Source organism: Monodon monoceros, unplaced genomic scaffold (genome assembly GCF_005190385.1).
Source record: "Monodon monoceros isolate NGI ecotype Baffin Bay Population unplaced genomic scaffold, NGI_Narwhal_1 Super_Scaffold_14, whole genome shotgun sequence".
Classification (NCBI taxonomy): Eukaryota; Metazoa; Chordata; class Mammalia; order Artiodactyla; family Monodontidae; genus Monodon; species Monodon monoceros.
The window spans coordinates 63,040,046-63,067,888 of NW_021703770.1; the positions used below are offsets into that span (position 1 = coordinate 63,040,046).

General features: G+C 39.2%; 1 protein-coding gene across 1 annotated transcript in view; it reads right to left on the minus strand.

Annotated features, from left to right (window-relative positions):
- Positions 1–27,843, minus strand: part of PREX2 (phosphatidylinositol-3,4,5-trisphosphate dependent Rac exchange factor 2) — a 284,317-nt gene that overhangs the window by 55,463 nt on the left and 201,011 nt on the right. Inside the window, exon 35 of the mRNA XM_029223229.1 lies at positions 17,367–17,481. Within this exon, the coding sequence (XP_029079062.1) occupies positions 17,367–17,481 (115 nt within the window). The remainder of the gene's footprint in view (positions 1–17,366; positions 17,482–27,843) is intronic.

The following is a 27,843-nucleotide window of genomic DNA, read 5'->3' on the forward strand; positions in this document are numbered from 1 at the left end:
CAAGCATAGTAAATTTTCCCCATCACAAAGCAAACATACACTCTCACTATTTTGCTTATGAACCTTACTTAAAATGGAAAAATATTAACTGTCTGAAAAAGACAAACCGGGTCACTGCCCTATTTTGAACTCTGAAAGTGTTTAATTAAGATCTGCTGAAGCAGTGTGGAACTATCACTGTCTTCTAAGATATTAAGGCAGACAATTCAAAAATGAGTCTCATCTCGTAAAAAACTGCACACATCTGCTTCAGAAGGAAGGCTTGGGAAATTGTAATATGACTAGAAATACTGACATACAGACATCTGAAAGATGTCATTAGCAGAATTCAGAAATAGTGAGTATGGTAAGTGAAAATACATTAAGAAATTGAAGGTCCCTCGGGACTTCTTCTTTGTAATTTCATTCCTCAGATGAGCAAACAGATCACAGGTAAGTTTTAAAGAACTATTTGGAATTGAACATGATCTCTGTGAGGGCAGGGGCTACACCATGTTACCACTGTATGCCTAGCACCTAGAATATTGCCTGAGCCAAAGCAGTTGCTCAGTAAATACTTGTTAAATGAATCATTAAGGAAAAGTGAAAATCGTCACGGATAGACAAGAAATCAAGTCGTCCACTACTGAGTCCTCCTGCAAAGAACTGTAAGTTTGATCAAGTGCATTCTAATAAAAATGTAAACTGAGTGAAGTAAGTCAGACAGAGAAAGAGAAATATTGTATGATACTGCCTCTATGCGGAGTCTAAAAAAAAATAAAAAATAAAAATAAAAATAAATGATACAAATGAACTTATTTACAAAACAGAAACAGACTCACAGACTTAGAGAACGAACTTATGGTCACCGGGGGGAGAAGTGGAGGGGAGGGATAGTTAGGGAGTTTGGGATTGACATGTACACACTGCTATATTTAAAAAGGATAACAAACAAGGACCTACTATATAGCACAGGGAACGCTGCTCAATATTATGTAACAACCTAAATGGGAAAAGAATTTGAAAAAGAATAGATGCATGTATATGTATAACTGAATCACTTTGCGGTACACCTGAAACTCACACAACATTGTTGATCAAGTCTACTCCAATATTAAATGAAAAGTTAATAAAAAAGTAAGTACGTCTTCATCTATCCATGTATCTTTTAGACACTGTCCAATAACGTCCTTCCTCTTCCAGTCCAAATTTCTCCCAAAAAAGTCTACCTCGGTAATTCTCCTTCCAAACCTCTGAACCACTCCCCTTAGCTGACCGCAGTCAGATCTCCACCCATCACACTACTCACACCGTTCTCCCTATTAATGCCAAATCCAGTGGACATTTTCCAGGTGTTATTTTCTGAATCTCTTCTTACAGATGCACTCTTGATCACCCACTCCTTCACATTCTCTATCCACTAAGTCTTTTGACATTGGGCTGGTGCCTTGTTGGTTCCCACACAATTCCTTAACTTTGCCTTTCTGCCTCTTCCATGGGCTCCTCTTCCTGACCTGCCCCTTCAGCATCTGATTCTGCCTCACCTCACTATTCTCCCTCTGAACCCTCTCCTGGGTCATCTTTTTTTCCTCTCAGGGACTCAGATCTGTGCATCTCTAAGCTCTGGATTTGTGTGTTTACTTATGTGTTCAATAAATAAATACTTTACAAGCCAGGCACAGTACCAGGCACTGGGATAAAAGGTGAAAAAAAGACAGTGTTTACCTGCAAAGAATTTATGTTTGAGAGTGAGGACGATAAATAGGTAATTAAAATCCAGCGTGATGAGTGATCTAAAAAGGGTTATTAGCAGAGTGTTAGAAAAGCACATCAGTGAACACATTAGGACAAACAGTGAAGTAAGTCAGAAAGAGAAACAGAAATACCGCACGCTAACACATATGTATGGAATCTAAGGGAAAAAAAAAAAAAAAGGTCATGAAGAACCTAGGGGCAAGACGGGAATAAAGACACAGACCTACTAGAGAACGGACTTGAGGATATGGGGAGGGGGTAGGGTAAGCTGTGACAAAGTGAAAGAGAGGCATGGACATATATACACTACCAAATGTAAGGTAGATAGCTAGTGGGAAGCAGCCGCATAGCACAGGGAGATCAGCTCCGTGCTTTGTGACCACCTAGAAGGGTGGGATAGGGAGGGTGGGAGGGAGGGAGGTGCAAGAGGGAAGAGATATGGGAACATATGTATATGTATAGCTGATTCACTTTGTTATAAAGCAGAAACTAACACACCATTGTAAAGCAATTATACCCCGATAAAGATGTTAAAAGAAAAATAGGTACTAGGCAAAGGGAATGAAGGGTCTTTAAGGCATAAGGAAAATTTAGGAGTGAGAATAGAAGTTGTCCATTTAGATCGTGGAACTTAAGTCTCTGCAAAGCTTCTTACTTCCCTCCAGAGAGGCGAAGGCATGAGAAATGGCAGTTGGGTGATGACTCAGCAGATCTAAACAACAGTTGAATGAATGAATGAGTGAATGAAAAGGTAAAGAAGGAACAAGGGGGGGGAGGAGGTGATAGAGAAGAGAGGGACAGACACGGGGGGGGGGGGGGGTGGGGGGCGGACGACAGGGAAGGAAGGGGGGAGGAAGAAGGAGAGGGAGGGAGAGGGTGCCTCACCCTTTATTTATCATGGATTCCGCTATGTTGTTGTAGATATAAATGACGAGGCAAATGATGTAAGACTTACAAGATTCTTCCATTGTCCTGACTGTTGATAAAACAGTCTAACCTTCCTGAAATCCTTGTAGCATTCAGCAACAGGGACTTGAGAATAATAAGAAATACTAACCCTACACTATGGATATGAGGGCGTGTTCTAATACTTTCACTCAATTACTTCAATACTCTTTAAGCAACTATTTAGGTATAAAGCCATGTTCTGTTTTAGGAATGCGGCAATGAGCAGAGACAAAGCTCCTTCCCTCAGGAAGCTTGCACTCTAGCACACACGAGGGGTGGTGAGAATCTGTCTTTCTTCCCTGGTGAAAGTCTGAAAAACCCGACTCCAGAAGCCTTTCTGTGTGGGAAAACAGCGATTCCTAATGCTGGCTCTTCCCACATCTGCGTTTCTACTATAGGCAGCCCTGTTCCCTATGTGGTTTTCAAAGACATTTCTTCACCCAGACGTGAGACAAGCTTGCTCTCCCCGCTTCAGAATCTGCTCTCAGTTCACCTTCCAATTGCCACCTCTGTTTAGGGAACACGCACACATATATGAAAGACCAAAGCGACATCTCTCACCAGCAATTGTTTACTTTAAATTCTAGCCTATGTGGTCTAGCTTAGTACCTCTCAAAATGTGGTTCTCAGACTTAAGTAAAGAACTTGTTCCCAAGAATTCAGAAATTGCATAACAATTTATATTGCCTCAACATGCAAATAATTAACAGTACTTTTGTTATTGAATAGGAAATTGATCAGTCCAGTAAGTCGGACGTGGCGTGAGCTGCAGAAGAGACACGCACAGGAGGGCTACAGGGCGATAAGTGATATCTGAAGGTTAGTTTGTCAACCATAAACCAAAAGGGTATAAAAACTGAAATCAAACATAAACATTTGTTTTTATTTACAACTTATCTCTACTGTCACTTTGTCAATCAGAATTTTAAAAATTGATGGTTTAATATAATTAACTATATGAGAGAAATCAAATTGGTAGAATTTATCCATAATTTATGGATGACAATACAATTTCATTTTATTTTTGTTAAGAAATTGTGTTTAAATCTTCCCTTCCTGTGAATATATATCTCTGTGAGACTGGTTTTCTTCTATTAGGAGGGTTACGGGTTATTAAAACAAGCATTGAAAGAGTTTAGAGGCGCATTTTCCCCTGTAAGCTAGGCTGCCATCCCAACCTAGATTAGTTACCAAACAAGAAACTACTCATTTCTCACATTTAAAACTTTCAATATTGGTATATGCAGTGTTTGTTCAAAGTATACATAAAGATGTTGAATATGGGGAATCACTATTTCTCTCATAACTTTAATTTTGATTTTGCAAAATAACAAAAATGACCTCAATGGCAATACTTTACTAATTGCCCAAAGAATCTGGGAGCATTCGAGGTAGTGTAGAACAGAGCTGAATGTGATACCTTCCATTTAGCTTTTAATTACAAATTGTATAAAAAGTTATTGCTTCTAATACTGTCATTGGAGGTATGTGGAAGCCTTCTTCTGCTTTGCTCATAGCAGTTGGGCAATCACCGTTTCTGTCTTTGGGCTAAATCCAGGCCTGGAAGCATAGCTGGGGCTGTACATCCTTCTGGATAGTTTTTCACAATTGCCTCTTTTATAGTTTTTCTGGTGTGAAATCGAATGAAGCATCTAGGTTGCTTTCAGGAGTATCTCTGTGTACAAATAAAACTCTTCCAGCTCCATCTTGAAGAGTTATTTTATGTAGATTCCCTCTGTCTTCCCCACTGGGCAGTGAGGTCACCTGCTCCAACACTGAGTACCCTGGGAAGCCCTTGATACTAATTTTATTCTCCAAGTAAGTTGCTCTGCAGGAAACCCACAAAATCCACCATCCATGAAGCTCACCTTCAGGTACAAGTCTTTGTGATCAGCTACCCCTTATGCTAGGCAAATACTGAGGACTGTACAAGCCTCCTCTCAGCTAACACTCCTGTCAGCCTATGAGGCATCACTTAGCTCCACTGGACAAATAAGGAAATCAAGGCTCAGATATTGAGAAATTGCCCCAAGTCAGACCACTAGTCAATGCAAGAGTGGGGACTGGAATCCAAGTGTGACCAACTTTCCCTCCTCTAGTATATTACTGCAGCAGGCAATTCCAGATCATTAACCTTCTGGTTTTTCGCATTTATATCACTGTACAAATTGTAAACCAACTGAAAAAAAAATTTTCCCTTGACCTAAATGTAACTTGGTCTATTAAGCATATTTCTGTTTTCTCTTACTTAGCTCATAAGAAATGCAATGAGCATCACATTAGATCTACTAAAAATGCTTCTCCTTTAGACTAGGAAGGGATTTGTTCATTTTTTTTCTGTGTTTTCTGAATGTGTCTGGTGTTACATCTGACTTCACTGATTTCTCAAGTATCAAGATGAAGTTCAAAGTTTATATCAATGGAAGCACCTCTAAGAAGCTTTTAACTTATTAATGTGTACACAATTGTATGAAATATGCTATGAATGGAACAGAACTATAGGTTTTTAATTTTGCATGATGAACATGTCAATATTGACTAGGCTTAAAAGAAAATATCCTATTGAGTTCACTTTTATTCTACTAAGATATTTTATATTTAATTATAGTGTGTCATTATTATATAATTAAATTATATTATTATATCTAATATTACTTAGTATATATTTCAATACTTTATTTTGGGATTTGATGCAAAGACCATGGCTGATAATGCATGCTGATGACATTTAAAATTTATGCACGTGAATTCCCCTTCCCTGACAACGTGTAATATCCTATGAGGTGCCTTCATTATGAGGGCAAAAAGAAATACATTAGTGAGTTTGATTCACAGTCAGACTCCAGACATAATTTCTTTCATTTCCAAGTAACAATAAGACTCCAACTATTTCAGCCCCTTTTACTTCTACTCTGGTCTTTGGTCATAGCTTCTTTTCTAGTCCTACAGCTATGAAACTACCCCTTTTCAGAAACAACAAATCAGAATTCTTCCTTGTCCTTTGAAATTCCCATTTTCTTCAAAGGTTTTACATATTTGTGTTGTACTTAACGCTTTTATTGTAAGTGATTAAAGTTGCATTAAATCACTTCCCCAAGCCAAACACATTAATACTGGGATCATTCCCTACTTCAGAGAAGTAGTGGAGTGCTGTAATAAAAGTGAGTGTTGTGACAGGGAGATCAGCTTGGTGCTTTGTGACCACCTAGAGGGGTGGGATAGGGAGGGTGGGAGGGAGACGCAAGAGGGAGGGGATATGGGGATGTATGTATATGTATAGCTGATTCACTTTGTTATACAGCAGAAACTAACACACTCTTGTAAAGCAATTATACTCCAATACAGATGTTAAAAAAAAAAAAAAGTGAGTGCTGTGGAGCTGGAAATAGCTAGTTTGAGAGGCTTGGTGTCATCACTGCCGGATGCCTGCATTTGAGCAATTCACCGACCCTCTCTGTATGTGAGGTGTTACCACCCGGGAAGTTTCATGCCTTATTTTGGCTTTAGCTACGTCTGATCTCTATGTGAATGACTCCAGCCTACTGGACCGAGACTCTTGGATGTCAGTCTCACATCTCAAATCCAATTCAATTCAGTATCTTGCACTACAACCCCAAAGGAGCTTCTCCGCTTGTTTCCTCACGATATCAGAGAATAATCCAGGCACCCAAACCTGTATGTCTGTGTCTCCCTCTCAACATACCATGCATTTAGTGGAGAAGATTTTTTTCCCCTAGTTCTCATATATTTCTAAAATCTATGCCTTCTTCTCCATCTCCATTTCTATCTGCATAGGGTTTTTATTATCACTTGCCTGAACTATTTTAAAAGCTTCCTAGTCTTTCTGACTCTAGTCTTGTCCTCACCCCTAACTGGTCCTCAGTGGTATCCCCAAGGCTGCTCAGTTAAAAATGTGTTGCTCCCTCGCCGCTGAGAACTCACAAGTGAATAGTGTCACTTACAAGGCTTCAGCCTAAGCTCCTCAGCCGGCGGGCATCTGAGGTCCCCCGTGGCCTGCGCCTGCCCACCCCCCTCCTGCGTCCTTTCTGCCTGTCCTCACCTGTCACGGTTCTGCAATGCCTTTGCTCTTATCACTCCCTCCCACTGAAACAGCCTGTCTCCTGTCCTGCATCTGGCCCGCCAGCAGTCATCTGTCTGAACTCCCCCATCCTCGGTCTCTCCTAAGTGATCCCCTTCTACGCTCCCTGGGCATCCTGTAACCACCATGATGGTTAGCAGAGAATTTCAAAATTACCTGTTCACCACATCAACTCTTCCTTACCTTTCAGATTCACAAGGTCATGTTGTCTAACTCATCTCTGTATCCCCAATACTGTACACATTTCTGCAATTGCATACAGGTGCACAATAAATACTGCTGAGACATAGGGAATATTTCCAAACCCATTCAATACTGACATCAGAGCCCACACCATTCACCAGACATTCTGTTGGAAATCATCATGAGGTCAGTCAGGACCCCACTACTGTTGATGTGCTGTGTTCTGGTTTGCCCCAAATCATCTACATACAAGCATTCATTAATCACCTATTAATAGCTACCTTATCAGCAACGGGTAAACCAAAAAGAGAAAGACAAGGTGAAAAGGAGAAACAGATACATATAAAAAGAATATAAAGCATAATGTGGTAAATATTATAACAGATGTCTAAAAAGGGAAAATAAGGAAAAAAGACTAGCCTTAGGGAGGTGGGAAGCCCTCTCAGGGAGGATGGATTTTGAGGTGTACCAAGAAAGATGGGAAGGAATTGGTTAAAGCAATGGAAACTGAAGTCCTTGTGGCTGAAATTACCAGAAGCCAAGCAAAGATGTGTTTGATTTTCTTCCTGAATGACCGACAGAACTTCACCAACTTGAACCTATGTAAGATAGAACTTTGCCCTCAGTTGAAGTTGGGTGGTCTATATAACTAGACAGCTAATTTACAAACATAAGGCTCTTACTCTTCACATAAATTATGATTTTCAATAAATCCATATTAATTTCTTCTATGTTACAATTATGTCTTTTCTCTCAAAAGCTCTGGGCCCAGGCTAAATTTCCTGACTGGTGAAGGGGTAAAGTTTTGAAAGGATAATTTGTGATTCACTCACTTTCCATGGTCCATCCACCAAACCAAAGAAGTTTGAAATGTCAGCAAAAAGGAACCGAACAAAAGCAATAGGAAAAAATATTCACTAAAAGAGCTTGACTAGGATGCTTTGAATATATTTTTTAAAGACTGACTGTCCTCATGATCAGCTAGAAAAGTCAGCAGAGTTAAAAATAAGAATCAGTCTTGCTTCCATAAGCACGGACCATTTTTCCTCAGAGTGTATTTCTCTAACTGATTCTTCAGGGTGTGCTTATTTTCTCTTTGATACTTCCAGCTCTAATTTATCCTTTGGGAAATTCGGAACACAAGGTACTTTGATCTTCCCTTTGCTTTGGTGAAAACAATAGCTTTCCTTAGCTTGCAGAGAGATAATTCTCTTCAAATGTTTCTTATTGAAGACGATTTTACTTGCTTCTATTTGTCAGCCAGAAAATCTATTCATCCTTGATAAACATCATCACAGTGGACTTATCACAAAAATGTGAAAACTCAGAGTTAAGTCATTCTAATCTCTTTTGTTGCCCTTATCTTAAAAATTGAATTAAAAATTCCTTTAATGTAAAAGTAAAATAAATATTAGACATAATTACAACTTCTCAAGGGCAAACGGATTAGTTTGAATTCAGACAGAAATAAGTACAGTTCAGATAATTAAATGAGATTATATGCATAAATACATAGGCAACTATATCATATTTTCAGAAAGTAATGGTGGCAACGTTTAATGGAATTATAGCATTTTTCAAATAAAGAAGAGATATGTTGCTCTCAAAAGTGCCACTATAATTTCAGCTTTGCCTGATCTTGTCTCATGTGAAATGTATGAACCTTGGCTATGCTGATGAATTTTCTCGGAAGAGGTCTCCAACAGAGTCAGCATCTGTACCATTCAAATGGCCCAGAATCTTCTGAATAGAAAATGAAGCAGACTGGATACTGGAATAAATTCAATAAAATACCCCACCCAAAGAAGACCAATACATTGCAATTAATCTGATTTCCAATTAAATTCAACTATTTTTACGGTACTTACTATGTACCAAACACTGTGGGGAACTAGGACCTGGCTGCCCTCATATATACATAGGCAGGTAAATAGCCCACAAATCAAAATCAAACAAATGAAAACAAAGAGGCTTTCAAAGAGGTTTAAGGAAGAAACCCAAGTAATTCCAGATAAGGCTATACCTGAAGGCTTCCTACAGGAAGACAATTTTGAGATGGGTCCTAAATAATTATACTCTTTCGGCACAAGGAAATAGGGCTGGAGTGTGTCCTGAATGAACTGGGTTGAAAGAAGCTGAGGAAGAGCTGATGGTAAACGAGGGCATATTGATTCTGTTCCTATATTTGTTTCATGCCCCTCTTTCTCCTGAATTCCAGCCTCTGGACCACTTCATCTTTCTCCTCCCCACTTTAGGATTTTCATACATACTATTCTCTCTGCTGGAAAATACCCGCTTCCCCACAACTTTATCTCCCATCCCCTCTCCCTTAAACACTGTAACTCCAACCTCTCTTTCAGAGAAAGAGTCACTTCCTCAAATAATTCATTCATGTCCCTGATACTTGGTGGGGGTGAAGGGTTTGTCAAATACAAGTATCCAGCAATTCCTTTAATTTTATATTGTGCAAGAATATGACACTGAAGTATAATTCTATTTTGTAAATATAGATCCTTTATATATGTCAGATATAGGAAAGAAACCTTGTACACTTTTAAGCATTGTAAACAAATTCAAATTCTTTGTGGATTTAGTTGTTTTCTCCTTCTATTGAAGAATCACTTCCCACGTTAAAAAAAAAAAAAAGTACAACTCTGAAAACTCCATACTCCTAATCTGAAAGCAGAAATAAATTGAATATACATATTTAGTTTACAGCTAGTCTTCGAGAAACAGAAATGTGGTTGTATCTTAAGGTATAAAAAATGGAATTCGGCTGAAAGATAGGATGGAAAGCAAATATAAAACTGCTCTAGAGGAGATAACTATGCATCTGGAATGTTTCCAATTAATTAAAAAAGAATAACTCTAAAATCTGCACCTTTATAAAGAGAAACAATTGAAGGACAAAGGCATTATCTGTATTTTAATTGATCTTCTCTCTGTCTCTCTTGCTCGCTCTCAGATTTTACTAAGTTCATACTCTTGTTGATTTAAGGTAGCTTCCACAGCTCCTCGTCAACAGAAGCAAAATTTTCTGTTTCAAACGTGGGTATACTGTTTGCTATCAAAACAAGGAACAGGAAAGCGTGTTATGAATTGAAGACTCTGACGGAAGAAAGAGATGGGATGGAGGATGTACCTGTAACAGAGCAGGACCCTATAGGGCCTTTGGGGGACAGACTCCTGCCCCCAACCATGTCCTCCATCTGCCTCTTGCTTGTAGAAAAGGCCTCCAAGGCCTTCCCCAAGTTCCAAAGAATAAATTTAATCAGAGAAGTGAGAAAATGCAGAAACAAAGGAAAACAGCCAAGCAAGACAAAATAAAAATTGTTTAGCCATTAAATAAAGTCAAGTGTCTTTAGCTCCTCCTCAAGAGCTACAGAGAATACTCTGAACCATATCCTTAAGCTGTTTTGCAGATACTGAAACCCCCACCAGCTGGAAGAACTTCACTGTATGCTGACCACAAGCACAAGCACCAGACCCCAGACAGGTTGGAACCAGAAGGTTGATGATGTCGACTCCCAATTACCTCACCACCAACCAATCAGAAGAATGTCCATGAACTGATCACACACCCTGCAAGCCTCTCCCTCACCCTACCTTTAAAAAACCTGTCTGTGAAAGCCATCGGGGAGTTCGGGCCTTTTGAGCATTAGCTGCCTGGACTCCTTGCTTGGTGCCTGCATAAAATGCTGAACTCTCCTTGATTCTCCTTGACCACAACCCAGTGTCAGTGGATTGGCTTTACTTTGGATTAGGCAAGGGGACCCAAGTTTTGCTTGGGAACGTGCCTAGGATCGCAGATTGGATTGAAAGGCTGATGTCCTGCTGTTCTTGACTTTCTTATGCTGGTTGATAGTTGTAAAGACATGAAATGGTAGTAAGTCCATGCCATTCTTCATATCTGTCTCATGCCAGGAGAACATACTCACTTTTTTTCCCTCCAGAGGTAGAGAGAAGTGACACATTTCACAGAGGTGCTATCACGGGAATGGCCAAAACACATACATATTTCTGGCCAGACAATTCTCAGTTGAAAAAATTGTTCAAATATATGACTCTGAGATTGATATTTGTGTAGCATTTCTTGTTAACATAAATAAAATGTCTATCTTCTTTCTATTTGTTACATAAAATATATTTTGGCTTTTTGAAACTTTCTTTAAAGAAAATGTGCCATTCTTTATCAAAAAAGGCACACCTTAAGGGAATATATGCTTTGAATAATTTATTTGTCTGCTTTCTGTAAAGATGATGAATTTACATTTAGATATCCCAAATCATAAGCCCTAAAAAATTCAGTATGGGCTTCCCTGGTGGCGCAGTGGTTGAGAATCTGCCTGCCAAAGCAGGGGACACAGGTTCGAGCCCTGGTCTGGGAAGATCCCACATGCCCGTGAGCCACAACTACTGAGCCTGCGCGTCTGGAGCTTGTGCTCCACAACAAGAGAGGCTGCAACAGTGACAGGCCCGCGCACCGCAATGAAGAGTGGCCCCCGCTCGCCGCAACTAGAGAAAGCCCACACACAGAACCAAAGACCCAACACAGCCAAAACTAAATAAATAAATAAATAGATTTATTTTAAAAAAAAATTCAGTATGAAGCTTTACCAAAATAATAAAGTCTCAGTAACTAATTATACAACTTGTTTCCTTTTGATTTTTCTTTTTAACGTTGACTTTATACTGAAAATAATATGTGTAAAAAGCTAAGCTAGACCCCTCGAACTGAAAGGAGTACTTTAATATGAGGAATATTATTCACATTTACATTTATCTCATTAGTCACCATGCAGTGATGCCTTCTGCCAATAAATAGGATACATTAAAATGAAAGGGTTTGGTAATGATAAATTACATTTACGTAAGGTAGGAAAAAATGAGGCTAACGGGGATGATGGCTCATGGACAGAGGAAATACAAAGGAAAGCCTCAGTTAGAAAAGAGAGAATAAAATAGCATGAGGATGGTGAAGGTAGGGAATAAGAATGCCCATCCTCCAGAATTCCTTGGTTAGAATTTCTGAGTTAGACATTTACATGCTGGACTTCTTAAGAGTCTGAAGGAAATCTATCAAGAACTTTACCTGACTTGACACAGGAGGATATATTTTAGAAACAGCTGTAAGACATTTCTGCTGGCTCGATCCTGTTCACTGGGGGTAACAACTAACCCAGGGTGTCTGCAGGCAACCAGTGTCAGGGCTCTGACGCACGTGGCAAAGAGTCCCCCAGGTGCACAACCTCATCTGAATTCCCCTGGAGACTGGAGGAGAAACTCTCAGAACAGCCAGCTGGCCTCGGCATGCTTCACTACTGCTTTCTGAAGACTTCAACCAGTTGAATTTTTATTTGCAACAGATGCATGAGATATAATTGGACAGCAGGAATTCAATAAAATCCGTTCCAATGGCTTCTTTCCTTACAATAAAATCCGAACCTCCACAATGGCCTACAGCCCTACATAATCAGACCCCTACACATTTCTCTCAACACCTAGCATCCTTCTCAATGTGCTAGGATCACCCTGGCCACCTCTGTCTTCCTCACACATGATAAGCTATTGCCATGACCTGTATGCGTCAATTCTCTGCTTTGGGAAAGATCTTCCCCCATACTCTGGCAAGGCCATCTTGCTGTGATTCAGGTTCCTTTCAAATACCACCTAAGGGACTTCCCTGGTGGTCCAGTGGTTAAGACTCCTCGCTTCCAGTGCAGGGGGCACGGGTTCGATCCCTGGTCGGGGAACTAAGGTCCTGCATGCCACGCTACATGACCAAAAAAAAAAAAGAAAAAGAAATACCACCTAATATTTAAGTCCTTCCTAACCACCTGCTCTAAATGACCAACCTCTTACTATAGAAACTAGTTTTAGATTTTCTTCATTGCACTTTTCACTATCTGTAATATGTTGTTTATGGATTGATTTGCTCATTTTTTTGTCTTGCCCGTTCTCACAAGAATGGAAACCTCATGAACATTCAGTGAAGAAATGGTACGGAATCAGAGCAATTGGAGGCATTTGATAATATCTGGCACCAAACCTTCGTAACAGAAAACTGGTTTGTAGTGTATAATGTTCACTCCATTCAGTGAGATGGCCAAATACAGTACAAAACTTATGGACTTTAAAGAGAAAAACGTCTTTGATTTAAATCCTGGTTTCACCATTTCTTATCTGGGTAAACTTGTGTAACTTCTCTTTAAAATGGAAATGATAATATGGAACTCACTGGCTTATTAAATAATCCAGATAACTTACCTAGTATTGTTACTGACTTCTAACATGTTCTTAAAAATTGGTAGGTATTATGGCTACATTATATTTTTTTTTAAGTAGCAAATTATTTCCACCTATTCTTTGCTGTTCTGAAGAAACCTCTGTAACTGAAGTGGAATCCATTATTTCAGCTTGTCCAGTACTCTTACCCTGTGTTTTTTTTTTTTTTTTGCGGTACGCGGGCCTCTCACTGCCGCGGCCTCTCCCGTTGCGGAGCACAGGCTCTGGACGCGCTCACGGGCTCGCGGCATGTGGGATTCCCCCCAGATTGGGGCACGAACCCTCGTCCCCTACATCGGCAGGCGGACTCTCAACCACTGCGCCACCAGGGAAGCCCCCACCCTGTGCTTTTTGTGACAGCCCATTGTTCTTCTGTGATGCTAAGCCCACCTACGAACAGGCACATGACTCAGGTCTGGCTAATAAGACCAGGTCCTTTGCTGGAACCTTTAGTTGTTGGGGGTGGGAGGGATGGAGGGGGCACCTTCTCTTCTTCTTTGAATGCAACACTGGTCTGTAGTGACCATCTTTACCCAAATGTGAAACAAGTCTGCCTGAAAATGAAGCCCACAGAGGAAAGGAGTACCAAGAAGAGACAGGGAGAGAAAGAGTATCTTGAAGACGCATAGCCCTGGATCCAGCTGTGCCTGAAGCAGCCATATCCCCTGGACATACCTGTTAAATAAGCCAATCCATTATTTTGTTTATGCCAGTTTGAGTTTGGTTTCTGAAACTTGTAATCTAAACAATGCTTTCCAATAAAATATTAGCCTATTTATGTTTGTTTGTTGTAAGGCCTTTGTATGTTTGCTTCCAGATAATAATTTTAAACCATGTGTCTTACCATGTCACTCTTCCACTCAAAGCATTTAGTGATTTCTTATTTCCTTACGTTTGCTTGTTGTAAGGCCTTTTCTGATGTCTAATTAGTAAAGTAACATCCAGAATGAAACGGTTTTCAGTGAAAGTGTTAGAAAGGCTCTGGGGCTGTGAGGAACTAGCAACACCTGAGGGCTATTTTTTTTTAAGGCGGACATTAAGAGCTCCTTTAAAGAAATGGTCAATGTCAGCCTTTGGCTCGGAAGACCAAGAACAGATTGTTCAAAAGCAATCTCTGAGTCTTTGTGGTTACAAGTAACAGGAAAAATTAAGGGAGAAATTAACACCCTCATTCAAGAAATCAGCAGGAAGAGAAGGCATTACTGGGAGTAAAGAGGAAGATAATTGTCTTCCTGTGCAAAGGAAATCTAATATGCATCAAGAAGGATATATAGCTGGTAATTGCTGACAAAGGCACACACTTTGTACGGAGGAGTCTGTACTTTTAAAACTGCTTTCTTCAGGAAAGATACATTAAAATGTTTTCTTATGTGAAGAGGATAGCATGCAATTAATGCACACAGGCTGTTTTTCTTAACAAAGTATCTTAAACATCTTTTCATGTACCTGTTATATATGAGCATATATTTCTGTTTAAAAAAAAGATCCACAGGCATGTGAAAGCTATGCCTCATCCCCTGCTTCTCTCTGTTAGTTATAGCTAGATAATTTAATGCAACTAAACATATACTCATGGAGAGCTTCCTATGCAAAATACTTTGATAAACACAATGGGAAACAGTAAGATAAACTTAACCCTCATCTCAAAAGAGCTTACAACAGAATAAAGAAGGTAAGGAATCTGTACACAGTAACTGTACCATCAGGAAGAAGAACTGAATTCTACAATAGCCATAAAGTAAAATGAAGTATTAAAATGGAAGACTGGAAGGGAAATCTGACATTCATTTAGCCTCAGGCAGTGACTCTGAAATTTGAGTGTGAGTTGATGAAAATCACCCGGAAGGCCTGTCCCAACACACACTGCTGGGCCCACCCAGGAGATTTTTTTAACAAGTTTGCAAATGATACTGATGCTGCTGGTCTGAGGATCATACTTTGACTCCCCTGATCTAGGGAACTGGTTTTCAATTCTAGCAACACATTAGAATCTCCCAGGGGACTTCTACAAAATTGGATGCCGGGGCCTCATCCCAGCCCAATAATAGAAGAAAAGTATTTTATGAAGGACACTATCTTAGAGTTGGACATTGACTCATATAAATAGTAGCTTTATAGACATTTGGAGACAGGAAGCAGATGCTAAGTGAAGTGTGTGGAAAGTCAGGGAAGAAGGACAGGCGAGGGTATGGTTAGAAACGAGGAGAGTACGGCCTGGCTGGCGCACAGGAAGAGAAAGGAAGTCTTAGACCAAGTCATAAAAGACCTTGACTGCCAGGCTAAGGAGCTTGTGACTCCTTTTGGGGGAAATAAGAAATCACTAAATGCTTTGAGCAGAAGAGTGACGTGGGAAGACACATGGTTTAAAATTATTATCTGGAAGCAAAATCCTAAATAGATGAGAACAACACTGGTTCTTAGAGACGGGAGATTGTTTAGTATGCTATGGCAATGGTCCAGACCCATTTTCTCCAACTGAACTCTGGGGATGTATTCTCAGGGCCCACATGTTCTATATAAATGCTTTCATTTTGTATCCTTATTTGAAAGATAACCTAAGAATATATTTTATCAGTTATGAAGGCAAAACTTTTCTTTTGTGCTAACGGTACTCAAATGAGAGATGTTCACAAGATGCGACTGATCTTCTTAAGTCAGTATTTCTTAGGAGACACAGTATTGAAGAATTCACTTTTCAGTTTTTTTTTTTTCTGTGAAAGGGGTCAGTCCATTATATGTCTTTGAGAAATAGTGATCTAGACAAGGTAATAAAACTAGGGCAGTCTAAGAGATATTCTAGTCAGAATCATCAGGATCTCCAACTACATTTTAAGAGCAAAAGAAAATGAGAAATCAAACAGATATTGGGGGTTTGAGGCTGAGAACTTGAGAAGATGACAAAATGATGGTATGAAATAAAGAACCTAGGAAAAGGGACAGGTTTGTGTGAGGCGAGGGTAAGGGGGTAGTGCATTCAAAGTGAAAAAAAGTGGACCCGGTGGTAATCACAATAACCAACACCTCCACACACCAGGACTTTTAGGAGTTAATTTATCTTCACGGTTTAGCCATATCGAAGACAAAACCAAAAAAAAAAAAAAAAAAAATCACAACAGTATTTTTGAGTTACTAAGGCCTACGGTAGAACAAATGTATTTTTCTTTTAAAAATAAAAGCCATAATCGGTTAGTAATTTTAAAAGGTGACCTGTTAACACAGTAACATAAAAGGGAACTATATATGCTAATAATTGGTTAAAAATTGAAGCTTCTAAATTATAATACATTTCCCTTTCACTTACTGTGTTAATTTTTCCCTTCCATTGATCATAATACCAGCAAGATTATTTTTAGAGGAAAAAACAATAAAATGTAATATTATCTGAAAGTAGATACTTTTTCCAATATCAAGTAGTACCGTTTTTTTTCATATCTTCCATGTTAAACATATTCATCTCTTGGTGTCAGGGTGCCTGCTGTTTAATGGTACATAAAGGAACCTATTTTACCTTTAATCCACTGAACCTCCTAGGAGACACCACTATATTAATTTATTTATTTTTGCTGTGTTGGGTCTTCGTTTCTGTGCGAGGGCTTTCTCTTGTGGCAAGCGGGGGCCACTCTTCATCGTGGTGCGCGGGCCTCTCACTGTCGTGGCCTCTCTTGTTGCGGAGCACAGGCTCCAGAAGCACAGGCTCAGTAGTTGTGGCTCACGGGCCTAGTTGCTCCGTGGCATGTGGGATCCTCCCAGACCAGGGCTCAAACCCGTGTCCCCTGCATTAGCAGGCAGATTCTCAACCACTGCGCCACCAGGGAAGCCCGGAGACACCACTATAAAGCAATGCTTTTTATCCTGGAAATGGTCTACTAAATAATTAATCTCTTGATCTTCTTCAGAAATTAAGACAACAGCATGAAAAGGTTAAAAAATTTTTTCTACTTTATTTGCAAGAAGTGTACCCCTTGGAATATCTGAAACATTAAACCCTAAATAAGAGGACTTTATATCAAAAGAAATATCATCATCCATCATCTAACACAATGAATAACATCAAAAGCTTTATTCATCTGTTCTTGTTAAAACCGGAAACTCTTCTGTTAATTGAACAATAACATACCTGAGCTTCTGGTTGTACTGTTTTACCTTTTCCAGGGAGGCTGCATTTATTTGGGCTTGAAATTCTTCCACCAAAACATTGTCTCTGTAATAATATCCTTCCATGCTCTCCAGTGCTGTGAAAACAAGTAAATGTACTTTTCATGTGATTTTATAACACAATTTCTCCACAGCTAGTGCAATCTTATTAGTAAATGTATTAAACAGTACCAAATATGACCACATATGCAAGAAACAAGCTTTAACCAGTCTAAAAATAAATAAAAATCATTTTTCTGCTCAAAATAAATATCAAACATTTGGTAATTATCTCTGTTAAGTAGGTAAAGGTAATTTCTAACTTACACTGTCTTCTATTCTTTTAAAAATTTTGTATATGTTCTTTGCGAAGCTAAACTCAAACTTCATATATATTATTTATACACATATAAACACACAAATGTATATATACACATATATAAACACAACATATATATACATATATATGGACATGAATGAGAGGCAGAAATGTGTATTAACATACATAACAGTAAAAAAATTGAAGTTGTCACTCTCCATGCATATTCATATTCTCTTGCAGCTGCAATGAGATTATGAAATAAGAAGTATAGATAAAGGAGGAGGACCTTCAAGATGGCGGAGGAGTAAGACGTGGAGATCGCCTACCTCTCCACAAATACATCAGAAATATGTCTATATGTGGAACAACTCCTACAGAACACCTACGGAACGCTGGCAGAAGACCTCAGACTTCCCAAAAGGCAAGAAACTCCCCACGCACCTGGGTAGGGCAAAAGAAAAAAGCAAAACAGAGACAAAAGAATAGGGATGGGACCTGCACCTCTGGGAGGGAGCTGTGAAGGAGGAAAAGCTTCGACACACTAGGAAGTCCCTTCGTGGGCTGAGACGAGACTGCGGGTGGCGGAGGGGGGGAAGCTTTGGAGCCATGGAAGAGAGCACAGCAGCAGCGGTGCAGAGGGCAAAGCGGAGAGATTCCCGCACAGAGGATCAGGGCCGACCGGCACTCACCAGCCCAAGAGGCTTGTCTGCTCACCCGCCGGGGCGGGCGGGGCTGGGAGCTGAGGCTCGGGCTTCGGAAGTCGGATCGCAGGGAGAGAACTGGGGTTGGCTGCGTGAACACAGCCTGAAGGGGGCTAGTGCACCACAGCTAGCCGGGAGGGAGTCCGGGAAAAAGTCTGGAACTGCCTAAGAGGCAAGAGACCATTGTTTTGGGGTGCGCAAGGAGAGGAGATTCAGAGCACCGCTTGCTCCAGAGACAGGTGCAAGCCACAGGGCAGACACCAGAGACGGGCATGGGATGCTAAGGCTGCTCCTGCAGCCACCAAGAAGCCTGTTTGCAAACACAGGTCAATATCCACACCCCCCCTCCTGGGAGCCTGAGCAGGGTCCCGGCATCCAGGAACAACTTCCCCGGGAGAACGCATGGCGCCTCAGGCTGGTGCAACGTCAAGCTGGCCTCTGCCGCCACAGGCTTGCCCCTCATTCCATACCCCTCCGTCCCCCCAGCCTGAGAGAGCCACAGTCCCCTAAACAGCTGCTCCCTTAACCCTGTCCTGTCTGGGTGAAGAACAGACGCCCTCAGGCGACCTACGTGCAGAGGCGGACCCAAATCCAAGGCTGAACCTCAGGAGCTGTGCGAACAAAGAAGAGAAAGAGAAATTTCTCTGCGCAAGCTCAGGAGTAGCGGATTAAATCCCCACAGTCAACTTGAGATACGCTGCATCTGTAGAATACCTGAATAGACAACAAATTATCCAGAAATTGAGGCGGTGGACTTTGGGAGCACCTGTAGACTGGGAGTTTGATGTACGTGCCTGACTACTTTCTGATTTATATGTTTATCTTAGTTTAGTTTTTAGCGCTTGTTATCATTGGTTGATTTGTTTATTGGTTTGGTTGCTCTCCTTTTTTATTTTCTATTTTTTATTACTTTTTTATTTTAATAATTTAAAAAAAATTTTTATTTTAATAACTTTATTTTATTTATTTTTTTCCTTTCTTTTTTTTCTCACTTTTCTTCTGAGCTGTGTGGCTGACAGGGTCTTGGTGCTCTGCCGGGGTGTCAGGCCTGAGCCTCTGAGGTGGGAGAGCTGAGTTCAGGGCATTGGTCCACCAGAGAACTCCCGGCCCCGTGTAATATCAATCAGTGAGAACTCGCCCAGAGACCTCTGTCTCAACACTAAGGCCCAGCTCCACTCAATGACCAGCAAGCTCAAGTGCTGGACATCCCATGCCAAACAACTAGCAAGACAGGAATACAACCTCACCCATTAGAAGAGAGGCTGCCTACAATCATCATAAGGTCACAGACACCCCAAAACACACCACCGGATGCGGTCCTACCCACCAGAAAGAGAAGATACAGCCTCATCCACCAGAAAACAGGCACCAGGAAGCCTACACAGCCCACTGAACCAACCTTACCCACAGTGGGCAGACACCAAAAAAAACCGGAAGTATGAACCTGCAGTCTGCGAAAAGGAGACCCCAAACACAGTAAGTTGGCAAAATGAGAAGACAGAGAAATACGCAGCAGATGAAGGAGCAAGGTAAAAACCCACCACACCAAACAAATGAAGAGGAAATAGGCAGTCTACCTGAAAAAGAATTCAGAGTAATTATAGTAAAGATGATCCAAAATCTTGGAAATAGAATGCAGAAAATACAAGAAACGTTCAACAATGACCTAGAAGAACTAAAGAGCAAACAAACAATGATAAACAACACAACAAATGAAATTAAAAATTCTCTGGAAGGTATCAATAACAGAATAACTGAGGCAGAAAAACGGACAAGTGACCTGGAAGATAAAATAGTGGAAATAATTACCGCAGAGCAGAATAAAGAAAAAAGAATCAAAACAATTGAGGACTGTCTCAGAGACCTCTGGGACAACAATAAAGGCACCAACATTTGAATTACAGGAGTCCCAGAAGAAGAAGAGAAACAGAAAGGGACTGAGAAAATATCTGAAGAGATTATAGTTGAAAACTTCCCCAATATGGGAAAGGAAATAGTCAATCAAGTCTATTGAGAGTCCTCAAGCGCAGAGAGTCCTGAACAGGATAAATCCAAGGAGAAACATGCCAATACACATATTAATCAAACAATCAAAGATTAAATATAAAGAAAAGATATTAAAAGCAGCAAGGGGAAAACAACAAATAACATACAAGGGACTCCCTATAAGGTTAACAGCTGATCTTTCAGGAGAAACTCTGCAAACCAGAAGGGAGTGGCAGGACATATTTAAAGTAATGAAAGGGAAAAACCTACAACCAAGATTACTCTACCCAGCAAGGATCTCATTCAGATTTGACAGAGAAATTAAAATCTATACACACAAACAAAAGCTAAGAGAATTCAGCACCACCAAACCGGCTTTACAACAAATGCTAAAGGAACTTCTCTAGGCAGGAAACACAAGAGAAGGAAAAGACCTGCAATAGCAAACCCAAAACAATTAAGAAAATGGTAATAGAAACATGCATATCGATAATTACCTTAAATGTAAATGAATTAAATGCTCCAACCAAAAGACACAGACTGGCTGAATGGATACAAAAACAAGACCCGTATATATGCTGTCTACAAGAGGCCCACTTCAGACCTAGGGACACATACAGACTGACAGTGAGGGGATGGAAAAAGATATTCCATGCAAATGGAAATTAGAAGAAAACTGGAGTAGCAATGCTCATGTCAGACAAAATAGACTTTAAAATAAAGACTATTACAAGAGACAAAGAAGGACACTACATAATGATCAAGGGATCAATCCAAGAAGAAGATATAACAATTGTAAATATTTATGCACCCAACATAGGAGCACCCCAATACTTAAGGCATAGGCTAACAGCCACAAAAGGGGAAATCGAAGTAACACAATCATAGTAGGGGACTTTAACACCCCACTTTCACCAATGGACAGATCATCCAAAATGAAAATAAATAAGGAAACACAAGCTTTAAATGACACATTAAACAAGATGGACTTAATTGATATTGATAGGACATTCCATCCAAAAACAACAGAATACACTTTTTTCTCAAGTGCTCATGGAACATTCTCCAGGATAGATCATATTTTGGGTCACAATCAAGGCTTGGTAAATTTAAGAAAATTGAAATCGTATCAAGTATCTCTTCCAACCACAACACTATGAGACTAGATATCAGTTACAGGAAAAAGTCTGTAAAAAATACAAACCCATGGAGGCTAAACAATACACTACTAAATAACCGAGATCACTGAAGAAATCAAAGAGGAAATAAAAAAATACCTAGAAACAAATGACAATGAAAACACGACGGCCCAAACCTTATGGGATACAGCAAAAGCAGTTCTAAGAGGGAAGTTTATAGCAATACAATCCTACCTCAAGAAATAAGAAACATCTCAAATAAATAAACTAACCTTACACCTAAAGCAATTAGAGAAAGAAGAACAAAAAACCCCAAAGTTAGCAGAAGGAAAGAAATCATAAATATCAGATCAGAAATAAATGAAAAAGAATTGAAGGAAACAATAGCAAAGATCAATAAAACTAAAAGCTGGTTCTTTGAGAAGATAAACAAAATTGATAAACTATTAGCCAGAGACATCAAGAAAAAAAGGGGGAAGACTCAAATCAATAGAATCAGAAATGAAAAAGGAGAAGTTACAACGGACACTGCAGAAATACAAAGGGTCATGAGAGATTACTACAAGCAACTCTGTGCCAATAAAATGGACAACATGGAAGAAATGGACAAATTCTTAGAAAAGCACAACCTTCCAAGGCTGAACCTGGAAGAAACAGAAAATATAAACAGACCAATCACAAGCACTGAAATTGAAATTGTGATTAAAAATCTTCCAACGAACAAAAGCCCAGGACCAGATGGCTTCACAGGCGAATTCTATCAAACATGTAGAGAAGAACTAACATCTGACCTTCTCAAACTCTTCCAAATTATAGCAGAGGGAGGAATACTCCCAAACTCATTCTACAAGGCCACCATCACCCTGACCCTGATACCAAAAGCAGACAAACATGTCACAAAGAAAGAAAACTACAGGCCAATATCACTGATGAACACAGATGCAAAAATCTGCAACAAAATACTAGCAAACAGACCCCAACAGCACATTGAAAGCATCACACACCATGATCAAGTGGGGTTTATTCCAGGAACGCAAGGATTCTTCAGTATATGCAAATCAATCAACGTGATACACCATATTAACAAATTGAAGGAGAAAAACCATATGATTATCTCAATAGATGCAGAAAAGGATTTCAACAAAATTGAACAGCCATTTATGATAAAAACCCTCCAAAAAGTAGGCATAGAGGGAACTTACCGCAACATATTAAAGGCCATATATGACAAACCCACAGCCAACATCGTTCTCAATGGTGAAAAACTGAAACCATTTCCACTAAGATCAGGAACAAGGCAAGGTTGCTCACTCTCACCACTATTATTCCACATAGTTTTGGAAGTTTTAGTCACAGCAATCAGAGATGAAAAAGAAGTAAAAGGAATCCAAATGGGAAAAGAAGAAGTAAGTTGTCACTGTTTGCAGATGACACGATACGATATATAGAGAATCCTAAAGATGCTACCATAAAACCACTAGAGGTAATCAATGAATGTGGTAAACTAGCAGAATACAAAATTAATGCATAGAAATCTCTGGCATTCCTATACACTAATGATAAAAAATCTGAAAGAGAAATTAAGGAAACACTCACATTTACCATTGCAACAAAAAGAATAAATACCTAGGAATAAACCTACTTAAGGAGACAAAAGACCTGGCTGCAAAAAACTATAAGATACTGATGAAAGAAATTAAAGATGATACAAATAGATGGAGAGATATACCATGCACTTGGATTGGAAGAGTCAACATTGTGAAAAATGACTATACTACCCAAAGCCGTCTACAGATTTAATACAATCCCTATCAAACTACCAATGGCATTTTTCAGAGAACTAAAACAAAAAAATTCATAATTTGTATGGAAACAGAAAATACCCAAAATAGCCAAAGCAATCTTGAGAAAGAAAATTGGAGCTGGAGGAATCAGGCTCCCTGACTTCAGACTATACTACAAAGCTATAGTAATCAAGATAGTATGGTACTGGCACAAAAACAGAAATACAGATCAATGGAACAGGATAGAAAGCCCAGAGCTAAACCCAGGCACATATGGTCACCTTACCTTTAATAAAAGAGACAAGTATATACAATGGAGAAAAGACAGCCTCTTCAATAAGTGGTGCTGGGAAAACTGGACAGCTATATGTAAAAGAATGAAATTAGAACGTTCCCTAACACAAAAATGTACTCAAAATGGATTAAAGACCTAAATGTAAGGCCAGACACTATAAAACTCTCAGAGAAAAACATAGGCTGAACACTCTATGCCATAAATCATAGCAAGATCCTTTTTGACCCACCTCCTAGCGAAATGGAAATAAAAACAAAAATAAACAAATGCTACCTAATGAAACTTAAAAGCTTTTGCACAGCAAAGGAAACCATAAATAAGGAGATGGGAGAAAATATTTGCAAACAAAGCAACTGACAAGGGATTAATCTCCAAAATAAAGAAGCAGCTCATGCAGCTCATGTAGCTCAATATCAAAAACCAAAGAACCCAATCCAAAAATGGGCAGAAGACCTAAATAGTCATTTCTCCAAAGAAGATATACAGATTGCCAACAAACACATGAAGGATGCTCAACATCACTAATCATTAGAGAAATGCAAATCAAAACTACAGTGAGGTATCACCTCACACCAGTCAGAATGGCCATCATCAAAAAATCTACAAACAATAAATGCTGGAGAGGGTGTGGAGGAAAGGGAACCCTCTGGTACTCTTGGTGGGAATGTAAATTGATACAGCTATTATGGAGAACAGTATGGCTATTCCCTAAAAAACTAAAAATAGGGCTTCCCTGGTGGCGCGGTGGTTGGGGGTCCGCCTGCTGATGCAGGGGACGCGGGTTCGTGCCCCGGTCCTGGAGGATCCCACATGCCGCAGAGCAGCTGGGCCTGTGAGCCATGGCCGCTGAGCCTGTGCGTGCGGAGCCTGTGCTCCGCAGCGGGAGAGGCCACAACAGTGAGAGGCCCGCGTACCGCAAAAAAAAAACAAAACTAAAAATAGAACTACCATATGACCCAGCAATCCCACTACTGGGCACATACCCTGAAAAAACCGTAATCCCAATAGTGTCATGTACCACAATGTTCACTGCAGCACTATTTACAACAGCCAGGACACGGAAGTAACTTAAGTGTCCATCGACAGATGAATGGATAAAGAAGATGTGGCACATATATACTGGACTCTAGGACACGGCGAGGGGGAAGGGTAAGCTGGGACGAAGTGAGAGAGTGACATGGACATGTATACACTACCAAATGTAAAACAGATAGCTTAGTGGGAAGCAGCCGCATTGCACAGGGAGATCAGCTCAGTGCTTTTTGACCACCTAGAGGGGTGAGATAGGGTGGGTGGGAGGGAGACACAAGAGGGAGGGGATATGGGGATATTTGTATACGTACAGCTGATTCACTTTGTTATACAGCAGCAACTAACACGAGAATGTAAAGCAATTATACTCCAATGAAGATGTTAAAAAATAAATAAAAACAACAATGACAAACCAAAAAAAAGATGTATAGACAATGACAAACAAGAAAAAAGATGTATAGATAAAGAGAAATCTTAGAATACTGCTTCAACTCCAATGGTCAGTTACTTTAGTTAAAAATAAATAAGCATAAACACATATATAACTTCCCATTAATTTTAAATGTCTTTTGAGTAATATATATTTCTTTCATAACTAACATTTTTGGTTGTTTCTTTTTCCTTTAAACTTTATGCAGTGGTATTTTTAACCTTTTGGAGAGGAAATGAATTATAGGAAAGTGCCTAGAAATACAAGATTTCCTTTCGAGAGGCTGCCAGGAATGGCAGGAACGGTGATGGATCCAATTTGGAAATGTAAATTATTTCCCCTTGAAATTATTACTATTAATGAGCCTCAATTTTCAGCAGACTATGTCAAAATGGATAAAAGAATAATCTTTCAAAATCGCTAAATGCAGTAGTCTCTAAACTAATAACGTTTCCTCAAATTGATAAAAACATCACCATTTTGGTGGCAAAAATAGGAAAGTCACTGCTAATTAGTTTTAGCTGTGTTGTGTTTCTATCTATTCAGATTTCTAGAGCATTGAAGAAATGACAAAAGTTTTAGAGTATTGCTAAATTTAATTTTTTTAATGGCATTATTGGCTTATAACTGAGCAAAGCACTTGTGGAAAATTAGACAGAAAGCTTCCTACGTTTGCTTTAGTACAGAAAATCGAATTTGTGGGCTTCTTTCAAGGATTATTTATTTGTTTATTCCTTATGATTTCTGCTTTCGTTAGAATATTCACAACTGGTTCAGCAAGCTTCTGGGCCTGAATATACACAAGAAATACAGGAAGTCTTTCTGATAAAACAATCCTTAAATACATGCCACATTCCCTTCAGTTAACAAAGTGTTATTTGCGAAAGGCCAATATTCCAGGAGGATTCAGTCTATCAGCAGTCATACTTCAATGTGAATTCCTCTTCCGAGTTGTAAAGCTAATAATGAAAGCCCTTGCACTGGAGTAAAAGCATAACTTTCACTGCTTAGTAACTTAGTGTGACCCTGGGCATGTTAATTAATATCTGAGATCCTCAGGTTCCTCGTTTGTGAAATGGAAAATAAGAGCACTTACTAATTATGGTTCTTGAGAAATAATTAAATTAAATAATAGGATTAAGAGAGCCCAGGACTATTCTTATCATTTATGGAATGTATTTTCTGTACAAGGCAAGGTGCCCAATGCCCCCCAGGCATGATCTACTTCAACTTCCACAGGAGATATAGATGACGCTTGAGTGTGCTTAGCCAAACAGGGAGTTTGGGGATCTAAGAGTAGGGTCCATGCAAGGACACTTGAATTTGTGATTTAATAAGGTCAGAAAGACTAGAAGGCGACCACCAGGAAGGGGCAACAGGGGAACTAGAGGCAGGGGGTCGGGAGTGGGCGGGAACAAGAAAACCCCTGGTATCTAGTTTCTATAAAGTCTTGATGGCTCAGCTTTGGCCAGAATGTCCAGTCCTGCTCTAAAAGCTTGTTACAATAGAAAAAAAAATTTTCCTTATATTTCTTAATGATATTTTCAAATTAACACCAGTTAAGATTCACAATTATGTAATTTTTTTAAAAAAATGAGAAAAGAGTTTAACAGTGTTGTGAAGAGTCTCAGCAATATTTTATAGCTCATGTATAGGGTTTTAGGAAAATGAACTAAAAAAAAGATGTTTTATATTTAAAAAGTAAACTGTGCATGGCAAAGTAGAGGAAGGAGAACAACATTCCCTTTTTTAGGTGAATAGTTTGGTTATTTATAGCTATTTTTTTAATAAAGAGAGTGGAATGACATTTTACCAAACTAAATTTCTATTCTCAGCAAAAAAAAAAAAAAAAAAGGTTAAATATATAATAATGTCCAAACTTCAAAGTTTGACCCCTCTTTTGCACTTTCTTGTCTACTTTTCTTAATTCTCATCCATATAATATTTCTTAAAAATAGTATTGACATATTTGAGTAAATAAATATTTAATTTATTTAAAAGCACTTAATTAAAAGCAGTATTTAAAATACAACTCGAATTTCTTTGCTTGTTTTACTTCTACTACTTTTGAATTTAGAAGCAAAACATTCCATTAAATGTAGGTATAGTCCGTAAAAAAGGAAAACATAATGAATGTTAGCAGAAATTAAAAATTAAATTATTCTAAGACTGAAAATGAGCCTCACTTCCACTCACTCAAAGTGCATTTCATGGCTTTTACAAGAAAGGGATTAATCAGAAATCTCTGAGGAACAATTTTAAGAATAGTTTCAATCAACTAACACCCTCTTCTGATAGTGCAACAATGGTACTTTATTGGTTAAATAAGACACTACATACGCACTGTTACAAATCTCCGGAAATGGTCACAATTGGTCAGAATTCCTCAGAATTGGTTGCAACGTTTGTGAGGAAGGCAAGTTTTGTCCATGTTGCCATGACCAACATTGCAAAAGGCTGTGCTGCTTTGTAAAGAGAGGGGGGTTCACAGGCTCATGTACCCACTCTTAACATTCAGGAAATCTCAACTCTGGGAATTGTTCCTTCCTCTTTTCAAAAGGTATTTAATGTTTTGTTTATAAATACTGTGCAAAACCCAAATGGAAAACTAAAGGATTCATCTTTTAAAGGATCTTAAGAAGAATTCTGCAGGAAAAAAACCCCCACATGAATGAAGGTAACTTAGAAACTGACACTGTTTATAACAAAATATTCCCTTTTGTTTAAAAAAGAGAAAATGCTCAAGTTTCTGGGTGATTTTAATTATTCTC